The sequence below is a fragment of the Callorhinus ursinus genome, unplaced genomic scaffold (genome assembly GCF_003265705.2).
Source record: "Callorhinus ursinus isolate GAN/ISIS: 27379988/994484 unplaced genomic scaffold, GSC_fseal_2.0 scaffold13, whole genome shotgun sequence".
Classification (NCBI taxonomy): domain Eukaryota; kingdom Metazoa; phylum Chordata; class Mammalia; order Carnivora; family Otariidae; genus Callorhinus; species Callorhinus ursinus.
The window spans coordinates 33,206,667-33,218,732 of record NW_027397075.1 but is presented as its reverse complement, the minus strand read 5'-3'; the positions used below and the strand labels follow the sequence as shown (position 1 = coordinate 33,218,732).

Below are 12,066 nucleotides of genomic sequence, written 5' to 3'. Positions count from 1 at the left end.
ACCATTTTTGGCTCTTTACTAGATGCCAACGACACAGAGTGGTCCTGGAGGGGCTCACAGCCTGGCTGGGGGCAGGGGGGGGGAGGCAGACAAGCTAATCGATCATTACAGCCCAATGTGGTCACTGCTTCCACATTGGGCTAGGACTCAGGACTAAGGGTGTCCTGATTTTGATGCTAACTCCACCTCCCACTGGTTATGGAATTTAGGCCATGACTTAATCTCTGTAAAGATTAACCTGTATAGGAGAGTGAATGATAGTCCCTCTCTCACAGGGACAGAGCAATAAATAAGATAAAGCATATAAAGCGTTCAGCATAGAGCCTTTGCAAACGTTGGTTGTTGTAATTAAGGGTAGAAGGAAGATAATGAGAGAGTTGTATCCTTGAAGCCAAAGGAGAAGAAACTTTCAAGAAGAAAGCAAGTCCATAGAGTCAGATGATGCAGACAGATCAAATGAGATAGGGGATGAAAATAATGTGCATTTTCTATTCCTCTTGGCGTGATATGTTCCATAATTTCACCACACACTGCACAGCCTATAATAGTACCGATACTGCCAATTTGCCGTATGTGATGGGTAGGGTACCTACTCACCCCTGCCTCTGCCCCTCCTGCGCACAACCAAACCACCCTGTGTGACAGTGCACCCTGGTGGCCAGATCAAGAAAGACTGAGTCAACATCTACACTTCCTATGGTGTTTCCCTTAGAGCGTCAGTCCAGCTAGATGGCTGGGCTTTGAACTAAATGTGCTAAGGACACACTGGGTTTTATGTGATGTTCACGAATCCTTCAGGGTCAAGACTGCCATGCTCACCTGACATATGAGGGATTTTCATAACCTTAAGTCTTAATTGTCATTACATATTTTTGGTGAAGTATTTCATAGTTTACATCATGGCCTCCAAGAAAGCTTCCCTAACCACACAAGTCTTCTGGATCACAGCAAAATCAGACTATGCTGCACTGTGTATGTTCCTGTCTTCCTGCTCTCCCCTCCCATCCCATCCTCATTAGAAGTAGCCTTTGTGAGGCCTGAAGAGTAACTATCTTACTCACCACTTTATTTCCAATAACGAGAATGGAGCTAAGTACATACCATACGCTAAATAATGTATTGATTAGGGGGAAAAAAGAAAAGGGATGACTGGAGTGTTTCTTACATGTGCAGATTCCCCAACCCTCTGCCTTTCGGATAGATCTACTAAGTCTAGGGTGGGTCCGGACCACCTGTTCTACTAACAAGCACTCTAGGTAATTGCCAGTGGTCCCTGAACCACACCTTGAGAAATATTATCTACTCAGAAAGCAACAACAACAAAAATTCTATGGTCAAATAAGTTTGCAAAATACTATATAACATGACTTCCCCTCTCTACCCCATGAGATCTGCAGTCATGCCTCACATTAAAGGTTCTAACAGGTACTATAGTAAAGAAACTAGTGTAACTCCCCTTAACTCAGAGTTTTCCCAAGCTTATTTGGCCATGAAACCTCTTTTTTTGGCAGATCTGGAGGGGCAAGTGTCCCAAGGAACACCACTGGGGAAACGCTGCCATGGAGGGTTCATGTACAGCTCAATTCATATCATCCCCCAAGGAATCCCAGTCTGATTCTTTCTCACTCTGCCTTTTATCTTTCTTCCATTTGTGAGCTGTAACAATCCCATTGGTGGCGATCCATAGCACATACACCCTAGAATTGGCTAGAGATACACGGCTATCAAGGAAAAAAAAAGAAGAGGAAAAAGAAGAAAGAAAATGCAAACGTTTTGATTGAAGTTATAAGCACTAAAGATCCAAGCCCTCTTACCACCTATTACATAAGAGTGTTTTCAGGATCTCATTTGATTCTTGCAGGGAGTACATCAGGGACTGAGGTCATTCCCATCTTATAAATGAAGAATATGAGGCCCAGAGAAGGTGAGCAACTCACCCAGACCTGGAATGGAAACCAAAGTCTTCAGGATGCTATCCTAGCGCCCTTTCCACACACCGGGCATTCGTGGTCCAGGCTAATCTGCAGATCTGGGCTCCTCAAAGACTGTTAGCTTGCAGTACCTCCTTTGAGTCAGAACCTTTTGAAAACAGTAAAGGGCTCTGCCCCTAAGACGTCAGAGTACTTAGATGACTCCTTCAGATGTTCTATAGCAAGCCTCACCCACCTCCTTATCCTTGTCTAATTAAACCTAATTTTCTTCACTTACCCAAATAAAGAACCATTTCCACTCCATCTTGTTTCCTTCCTTTATTTAAATTACGATACTGCAATGCTGTCATTTTCTATTTCTGTCATTATACATGCACTGCAATTCATGGGCATTAGAGAATAAACAGGCATTTATGGGCTAACCTGGGAACCTGACTTCTTTATATAACATTGGAAGTGGAATTCTACCCATTCCCCATTTCCGCCTCCCCTCCCCCCATAGAAACAACCAACTAAACAGAAGGACTTTGGGAAGTGGATTCATTTACACATTAGGAGCTGCCTGAAATTTCTTCTGGGGGTGCCCCCTTCACTTTTCATCATGCCAGTGGACCCATCTGCTGTCTCAGCACCAGCCCGGGAGACCAAGTGGGGGGATTAGAGTCCTGGTTTCACTAGGCAATTTCTTCTATGTATTTCCCAGTTTCCTGTTTTGTGTGTTAGTCCAGCAGTAACATTACCTGCACCACCACCAGGCATGGGCTGGATGCTGAGCCATCCCTACTAAGCTGATTCTCCAGGCCATGTTACTCAGGAAGGAAGAAAATTGAGGGCCCCCAGAACTCCCCTTTATAGAGGATTGGAAAGTGGCCTTGAAGGGAGATGCTCCCAATGGGACAACACTGCCATCTCCTGGCCTGTCTGGGTACAGCATGTCTACTCCGTGGGGTCGGCTGGCCCTGACCATATTGATCTGCACTCTTTATTGACAGAAACTCCTTCCTGATCCTCTTCACCGCCCCCGGAATGATTTGGAAATTTTGTTAGCAGAGGACCTCCTCCAGCAAATGACTATGTTTTGCCCAGAGCTTTTCATCACTTAGACTTTTTTCTTCCTGCCCTGCTGTGGGTCCGTTTGCATGTCTCCCCCGCCACGTATTCTCTTTTCCCACACCACACCTGGTGCTTGTCCTTCCTGACATCTCCTTGCTCACAATGCCTTGAGTCATTCTTACTCTTTCTTCCTGGCTCATTCAGCATGTTCTGGCTTTAATGATCCTTGAATTCCTGAGAATTTTAAGTTGAAAAGCAGAGCTTGTCATGTCATGTGACAAACATAAACTCTGGGGCCCTTTTCCCAGAGGAAGCTGCTGTCAGGACAACCAGCTTTAAAGTGTACCATGAAAGGACCCTTCCCTTTACTACCCAGCCCCCTCAATTCCTGCCGATCCTTCCTCCTAAATATCTCCTTAATCTGTGCCCTCTCCCCTTTCCCACCATTTCTGCCACAGACCCAGGAGCTGTGGTCTACTGCAATAGCCCTTAACCTGTCTGGGCATCTCCACCCTCTCCCCAAAACTCCCCTCAGCAGCTCCCCACCATTCTCTAACCTCCCACGAGACGGAGATTTCCAAAATGCCAGCCTGACTGCCAGTGTCACTGCAAGATTCAAACACCTGTGAGCGTCCTCTGCTGCCCAACTCGTCCATCCTGGCAGAGGTCCTCAGGGCTGGTTGCATGTTGGCTTTGAAAAGCTCCAAGGCACAGGACTCAGCTGAGACCCCTTGAGGCAGAGTCCCTGAAGGTGAAGCAGGTTCCGTATACCTACAGCTGAGCTGATTCGGATGCACCGTGCGAGCCGAGAACTCACCGCTGGTCTCTGGTGTGGCTCCCCACCAAGCACTCCTCATCCCACCAAGAAACCACGTTCCTCCCTCACCCACGCCACACTCCGCCCTTTCGCATCTTTGCCACCATGTGCCCTTTCTCCAAGGTGCCCTCCCTCCCTGACAGACTCAGACTCTTCCTTCCAGACCTAATGCTGACCATCACGTCCATGACGCTTGCTCGCAGTGTCAGTCCACACTCCTGTTGACTCTCTCTCCCCGACGTGCTACCTGCTGTCACAGTTTCTGCTCACAGCTGTCCGTCCGCACCACATCCAAAGCCGCTCAAGGGCAGGGCCTGTGCTCTGTCCATGACTGCTTGGCTAGCATCTTGCGTGGAACAGAAAATGGCTCAGAACCTTTCAGCAGTTGCTTGTGCTGCTTCTGTCCTTGCCTCTGCCCTCCTGCCTGGCTCACAGCCCTTACCTTCTGTGACACCTGTTGTTCTCTTTGGTCTGTCCTCACGGGGAGGGACTGCCCCTGCAGCTTCAAACCCCCGATGGCTCATAATCTGACTCCCAGGAAAGTGGCCCTCTGAAAAGCAGGTGTCCAGACACCCATCCCCAGGGCCTACACTCAGCTACCAGGGTGGGGGTTGCCAGAGCTGGTCCCCTTACAGTGAGGTCTGGCACAGACATTTAGGGCTGGAATGTTCTCCTCAGTCAGATAAATATCCTTTAAAAATGAGCTTCTCTTCTGGTTCCAAACCCCATTGTTCATCGTCTCCCAAGTGTGAGACCCCAGGCCGACCAAATTCCATTACAATGCACAAACTGTACCTTTGAGTGTACTTAGGTTAAATTTAGAATTCAAGTGCACTCATGTGAGTTCAGTAACACAAGGCACATTTTTTTTTAAATCAGGTGGTTTATTATTTTTTCTTTCTTGAATAGGAATTTAAGTTACTTTAATAATGATCACGGACTTCACTACAGAAAAACCTTCCAGAGTCACAGGAAAATAAGCCCCAAGGATCCGACTGGCCAAGTGCCCATTCAAACAGTATGCCTCCATCTCAGAGCAGCTTCAGGAAACCTAAGGGTCCGACCGTGTGGGGGGCCAGGGAAGGGAGGGGGGCTGAGGACTGGAGGGCATGAACGGGAGTCACAGAAGAGTCTTTGGGAGGAATCAATCATCAAAACAAATTATTTAAAGTTGAAATGAGTGAGAATTTATTCACAACATATGCAGATCTATGCAAGTGAATATGCAAATGGGTGGGAAGGGGGCCCTTGAGAAGAGCAGTAACACAGAAGCTTGGTTTCCAGCATGGTGGACACTGGTCCTAACTTAGCTAGATGGGAATCCATCTTGGTCCCTCATGGTTCTTCCTTTGTTCTTCCTCCTAACACTAGCATTTTTTAAACGGCGAAAGATTTATAGCTTTTTTCTCAAAACCCAGTGGTAATGGGAGGTAACAAGCATCAGACTTTAGCCCCTTGGTCATCAAAGCGAACCCTTCCTTGGTGCTTCTTTGTAAGGAAGAGATTTCTAGTAGCAGAGCTTTACATATATATATATATATATATACCAATTTCCAGAGATTTCCAACTGGTGAAGTACTAACTGATTCTTTTTTTCCTTCCCCCGCCCCACATCCTGTATATTTGTTACTGAAGATAGACTGAAAAACCTTGCAGTCAGGAGTCGTCTTTCTCATATTGTACCATTGGTTGATTTTCGGGACCCCAGTATATAGATGGGCAAAAACGCAGGTAACCAAGGGAAGTAACCTGTATGGTCTGAAGCTTGGTCACGTGCTTTGTCTTGAAGGTTATCCAGCCAACTCAGAAACCAGAGGCCAGGAGCATCCCCCAAACTTCCATGAACCAGTCACCACCACCCACCCTGCCCAAGCCTACACAGCCCCAACCCCGGGCCAGTCTTGTGTGACGACTGCTCCGAGAGACCATCAGAATGTTCTCGAATTTTCTCCTAGTGTCCGCTTCTTTCTGTCCAGGACATGCTCCCCGCTATAGCCATGAGGGCGTATTTTCAACTCCACATAAGGAATGGAGAATTCATGTCCTTTCCACGGCTCCCAGTTCACCCCCTACCAAAAAAAAAAAAAAAAAAAAAAAAGCCAGCATCAAGAAGAGGCAACATGGGAGGAAGGAGTGGTGGGTTATGGTACAAAGGAATGCTTCTTTGCCAGGAAAACCACTCCCTCTCTGCTTAGGGGAGAGAAAAAGTGAGACCAGCGGTGACTGGGGTCCTTATGTTAAGGGAAGTAGGGCCGAAGCTAGAAACATGCGCCCTCTGCTGGGCAGCTGAGGTTTGACAGGCTGGTGACTTGGAAGACCCCCACCCCCACCCCCATCCCAGTGGTTGGAAAGATGGGGTGTGAGCCCAGGGGAGCAGGGGAGACCACAGCAACAAAGCTAACACAGGGTCAACCTGGCCAGCAACACACACATTATCCTTGCCTCGCTCTTTTCCTTTCCAAAAAATTAAAGGCAAAAATAAACATATTAATTGGTCAATCATGTAAAATCATTTTCAATTTAGACTGTTTAGATACTAGCTCTGGAGTAACGAATAGCCTGCTGAAAACCAAATTTCATTTTATGTCTTTTGACTGGTGAGCGCAATAATATTTAATTCACTTAATAACCTTGCAACCTGGCCAATAAAGAGCCCAAGTGACCAATTTTATGTATTTTAATTTGTGAGGTAAATAATAAACAAGAAGCTAAATGCCTTGGAGACTGTGAAAAGCACATTAACTAGATGAATGTCTTTTATTAGCAAATATGGGAATGGTTTAGGGCATGCTGGCTGCTCATTTCAAATATTTGATCTCTGATCACAGGCTTCCCTGCGTCAGCCCACATGCTGCCACCATGATTCATGGACCCACCCTCCTTGGCCTCCCTGGGGTGAAATTTCTTCTTCCCTTTGAAACATCGCATAAGGACTGGGAGTCCCCGCTGCCTGGTCAGGGCCAAAGTAATCAAACTGTACCCGGACTTGAGATGTGCTAATATTTATGGTACTATCAGTGATGAGGTGAGTTCTGGGGAGAGGTGGCTTCCTGAAGGCTAGAATAGACCCAGGATGGGAAATTAGAAACCCAAGATGGGGAGGAGCTGGTGGAAGGGATGGATTCATGATGAGCAGGAATAAAGATGCCACGTTCACGGAGCTGTGTGGGAGCAGCCAGGAGATGCCCCACAGCTGGCAAGGAGTCAAGATGACGCCCACAGGTTAGAGAGGTTCGAGAAATCATCGGTAGCAAAGTTTCAGAGCAAGGAAGGGGAGAGGAGCCATCGGGAACTCTCAGCCCTGTGTGCACCTTCTGAAACAGCACTTAGCGTAACACTCTGGGTAGACCCTGAGCGGCTCTGGAGGAAGTGGATCCAAAGGTGGGTCTGATCAAAGGCAGAAAAGACTTTGTTTTCCTGGTGATCAAAGGATTTGAGAGAAATAGCTCTGGTTTCATTGGGAGAACAACTAGAAGGAATTATGAAGTGTCTGTTAAGAATGGAACGTTCGTGCCCTGTCCCCAATGTGTATGTTAAAACCCTAACCCCCAGTGTGATAGCAGTTGGGGGTGGGACCTTGGGGAGGTAATTAGGGTTAGTGAGATCATAAGGGTGGGTCCCCCAAGATGGGATTAGTGCCTTTTTTTAAAGATTTTATTTATTTGTTTATTTATTTATTTATCTATTTATTTATTCATTGAGAGAGAGGGAGAATGAGCAGGAGGAGGAGCACAGGGAGAGGGAGAGAGAATCTCAAGCAGACTCCATGCTGAGTGCACAGAGCCCGACATGGGGTTCAATCTCACGACCCCGAGATTATGACCTGAGCTGAAACCAAGAGTCAGACACCCAACCAACTGAGCCACCCAGGCGCCCCGGGATCAGTTCCATTATAAGAAAAGGAAAAGAGACCAGAGCTCGCGCTCTCTCTCTCTCTCTCCACTACATGAGGACACAGTGAAAAGACCACCATCCATAAGACAGAAAGAGAGCTTCCACCAGGAACTGAATCTGCTGATAACTTGATCCTGGACCTCCTAGCCTCCAGAACTATGAGAAATAAATGTGTGTTGTTCAAGTCAGCCAATCTGTCTTAGTATTTCATTACTAAGACAGTGTCCATATGTGAACCAGTAAACAGAGATGGTGCATCCTCCATGTTATCTGTCTCTATCCAGCAGTGGACAGCCTGAGTTCCCACCCACCTAAGCTAAGTAAGTGTGCAGTCCTGGTGGGAATGCAGGGCAGGGAATGGGGCTGCAGCAGATGGGCAGGGAAGACCTTGACCTCAAGGCCATAGAACCTAGAGAAGAAGCCCTCCTGTCCTGACTGGAGGCATCAGAAGGAGAGGGATAGCCAAACCAGCTTGGAGAGTGTCCCCTGTAAGCTTTGAGCAGAACGTGAGACAGAAAAGTTCACCTGTCACCTACCTCACTGTGTTTGGTCTCCCCATATCTGCCATTGGGGTTGGCCAAGTGGCAGTTCTTATACCACCAGCCACCGTGATGGGTCAGGGCACAGTTGCTAAGGGCAATATCATTGTCTCTGTCAAAAGTTGTGAACTTCCATCCATTGTGGTAAGTAAGAGCGTCCCCTGCGGGAGAGGAAAGATGAGAGGTGAGTGTCTAAGTTTTGCCACTGAGATGGTGATTGTGCTCTGGACTCAGCAGGACAATCTTTGGGCACAAAAATGCCAAGGATCTGGCCAATTACGTCACAGGGAATCACTCGTCTCTCAAAACCGCCAAGACGAGAACATGATACAGATGAACAGATTCTCCTTCCCGGCCTGTCACCCAAACTTCGGGCCTGTCTCCCCTGAAAAGCCTTGACAGCATTCTCACTTTGAGGCCCTGCAGTCATGTGAAGTAACCAAACTTCCAAAACCAAACCCACCGGCTCTCCTCACAGTGCCTGACCGCCCCTCCCACGAGGTAACCCCTTGCCCGTCTTCCCTGTCTGCTCAACCATCCTCCCAGCCACCCCACCTGGAGCCCCGAGCCACATGTGACACACCCGTTGCACCCCTCTGCGGAGCCCTCCCTCCTGCAGACCACTCACAGATGCCCTCACCCCAGCCTATGCATCTCTCTTTGCACCCATCTCAACACAACAGCCCTCCCGGCCTTCCCTGAAGCACACACACCCACTTCCATGCTCTCAGACTTCATGTCCTCCTGCCCAGCACCTGGAGGGAGCTGCTCCTCCTTGCTTGGCTCTGCAGGCCTAGAGCTTGGCTGTAGCCTTCGCACAATCTCTGAGCTCACTGTCCCCACAGGCACGCGCTGCTTGTGCGCAGTGGACGGGTCTGCCCCCGTGCTTCTGCTCCCGGAGTCTCTCTTCCCGCCTCGGTCCAAATCCTAACCATTCCTCAAAGGCCAGCTGGACCCCAGTCCCGAGGAAGCACCAGTCTCCTTAATAATCCTCGTACACGTGCTCCTTGCACACACACACCTGAGCTTCCCGAGCCTTCCTGGCACATAGGTACAGTTTAGAGCTTCCTGACATCCTGTCTGGAAATCCGCTCACATCATTTGGCCTGTATCTCTCCTATTTCCCCACCGTCCTTGTCATCTTTTTTATCAGTTTATTTCTTAATTCAGCTCATAAGAGGCAATAAGGGCCTGTATCAATCCCAAGCTAAATCAAGTCATGTTCCTACAATAACACTTAGTTTTCCTCGGATCTCTGAGCTACCGACTCTCTTCACCTTGGGTACCCTCCTCTGACCCCCTCATGATAGCCTACGAGGTGGGGCGGGCAGCTCTCAGTCCCAGGAGGAAACGGACTCACAGAGGTTAGACTCTGGGGACTTGTCAAGACCCCACTGGCCACAAACAGCAAGGCCGGGGGACTCAAACCTCAGGCCTCAGATTCCAAGTCCAGGGCTCTTCCCTCTGGTGGCTTCCCCCTTTCCACAGGTGAGTTATGCTAACAAGATCAAGCTGGCTCTGGTTCTACAAGTGTGGTCCCTGGACCAGCAGCAGCAGCAGCAGCTGAGAACTTGTGAGAAATGCACATTCTCGGGCCCCACCCTGGATCTACAGACGCAGAAACCCCCAAGGTAGTACCCACCTGCAATCTGCGTTTTCACAAGCCCTTGGGATGACAAGCCCCTGAGGTGCAAGCTGAAGTCGGAGAACTGTAGTCTGCAACTTCATTTATTCAGGAAACCTCAGACCCCCCCCTCCCCCGCCCACCAGGGCCCAGCACCACGCTAGGCTCTGGGAATACAGACAGAGGGGGCCCCTGCTCTCAAGGACTTTGCTGGGGGTGGTAAGGGGCAGATCTATGGAAAGAATTAACAACATGTTGCGAAAAGGGAAGGTCCCAGATTGTCCCTCTGACTTGGCAGCTCAAACAATGGGTCCTGCCCGACCTTACCCAGCAAAAGGGGTGGGGGAGGCAGGGCAGCGGGTAGTGGGGGGGCAAGGCAGCCACTCCTGCTAAGACAGTTGACGGGCTCCATCCCCATTCATTTCCTCCAGTTGAGGAAAGGCATACGGTGGCTCTCGCACGCATCTCCTCTCCCCTTCGGCTTTCCGGCAGACAGTTAACTACAGCTTAAAAAACACGCCATGGCCCCCCTGGTGACCCTTCCAATGAGCACAGCTTACCTAACTTGCATCTAAAGTTCCCAGAGCTGTTTTCTAAGAGTATGTGCAAAGGCTCTTTCTTTAACAATTTGTCTGTGGTTCTCTAACCTTGGGCGCTGGGATCACGAGAAGTGAAGCAGGTTCCGGGCTTAGTGTGGCAGTTTATTCCACAGACGGATTTTCTCGCTTCCAGAAACTGAAGGCGTGCTGACGTTCAGAGCACAGACAGTGGGTGTACCCATGAATCGAAAAATCACTTTTCTCTGGTTGTCAGGCCCCCAGCCAACGAGGCATTCTGATTTATTAAGCTTATCTCCCTAAGTAAGATAGAGTAGAAAAGCTGGTGGTGGTCAGACCCTCTCTCTTCTCTCAGGGTTTTAGGAGAAAACCCTGGATGAGAAACAAGCACCCCTAACTTCTGGTATAATGGCTTTGGGTGGGCAGCTGGCTCTCCTCGGCTGGTGGGTTGGAGGGGTTGGCGGCAAGCCCAGAAAAGCCCAGGGTGGGGCCACTGAGCTGCTCATCTCCTATTTCATCTACCACTACTCCACCATCACCTCCTGAGGTGGGAAGGCAGGCCCAGGTGGCTGAGCCACCTCAGACCCGAAGGAGCCATCCACATCGTATCCCCCAGGAGTCACACAGGACCATGTGTCTGGACCTTGAACCCTGGGACCAGGAACGGGCCAATGGAAGAGTGATGTGTACCCTTTGGGGCTTTCCTTCTTGTCCATGGACCCAAAAAAATTTTTTCCCTTCCTTTTAAGCACCAGTATTTAAAAATCCATTTCAAAGCGAGGAAGGCACTTTTGCATAGAGCAGTCCTTTGCTGTGGATATTTGGCCTCCCTGGCCCCAGCCCACCAAACGGTGGTGGAGTTCCTCAGTTGCGCTTCCAAGTGTACCCCAGGGTGTGGTTGGGCATCACTGAGTCTCCTGGAGGTGGGCCTTGAAACCAGCTGTAAATGGTAGGTTAGCCCGTAGAAGCCACTCTGCACCACTCCAAACAGCTGTTTATGTTTTCATGATAACTTCTCAAGAGTTGAATAGCATCTTGAAGGTAGAGCTCATTCCATGTCCTCCCTGCCCCACTCCAAGATTCAGAATCAGAAACTAAATTTACCCAGCACTGCCTTGCTGGGGTTTCTTCGTGGAGGAATCAGGGGCTCTCTGATAGGACTTCAGTGGCAGCAGGAGTTGAGGGTCGACCTAGACAGCGTGAGTAGCGGTGATCCTTGCTACCATGTTTCCCCCAGGGCCACGCACGTGCGATTCTAATCAGAGCTCTAATGAGGGCAACTGGCACGTGCACAGAGACATCAAACTGTTCACCTTCTCTTTGAATACCACCTCCTCTAAACAGTACCTCATCACTTAGGACACGAGGAACCAGAAGCTTCCTAAATTGCAAAACCCTCCTGGGGACCAATCACTATATATAAGGAAAGCTAAAATGCCACGAAGCCCACCATGCAATGTCAGAGTTTCCCAGTAGGAACGGTGGCACATACGGGGAGACCAGATCGCTGGCTAGAGGTGTGTGATCTGAAGGTCTCCCAAGGCTTCCTATGAAAAAACACATGCTCCACTAACCAGCACTGCGGGCCTGAACAACCTCAGAATGGGAATTATCCCCTAATCACCATTAAAATGCAAACAGAGTCCCTGGG

General features: G+C 49.0%; 1 protein-coding gene across 1 annotated transcript in view; it reads right to left on the bottom strand.

Annotated features, from left to right (window-relative positions):
* Positions 1–5,723: 5,723 nt before the first annotated feature.
* The window catches only part of TNN (tenascin N), a 51,197-nt gene continuing 44,854 nt past the window's right edge, over positions 5,724–12,066 (bottom strand). Inside the window, exons 17-18 of the mRNA XM_025877472.2 lie at positions 8,232–8,395; positions 5,724–5,870 (exon numbers count right to left, since the gene is read on the bottom strand). Of these exons, the coding sequence (XP_025733257.1) occupies positions 5,730–5,870; positions 8,232–8,395 (305 nt within the window). The 3' untranslated portion in view covers positions 5,724–5,729. The remainder of the gene's footprint in view (positions 5,871–8,231; positions 8,396–12,066) is intronic.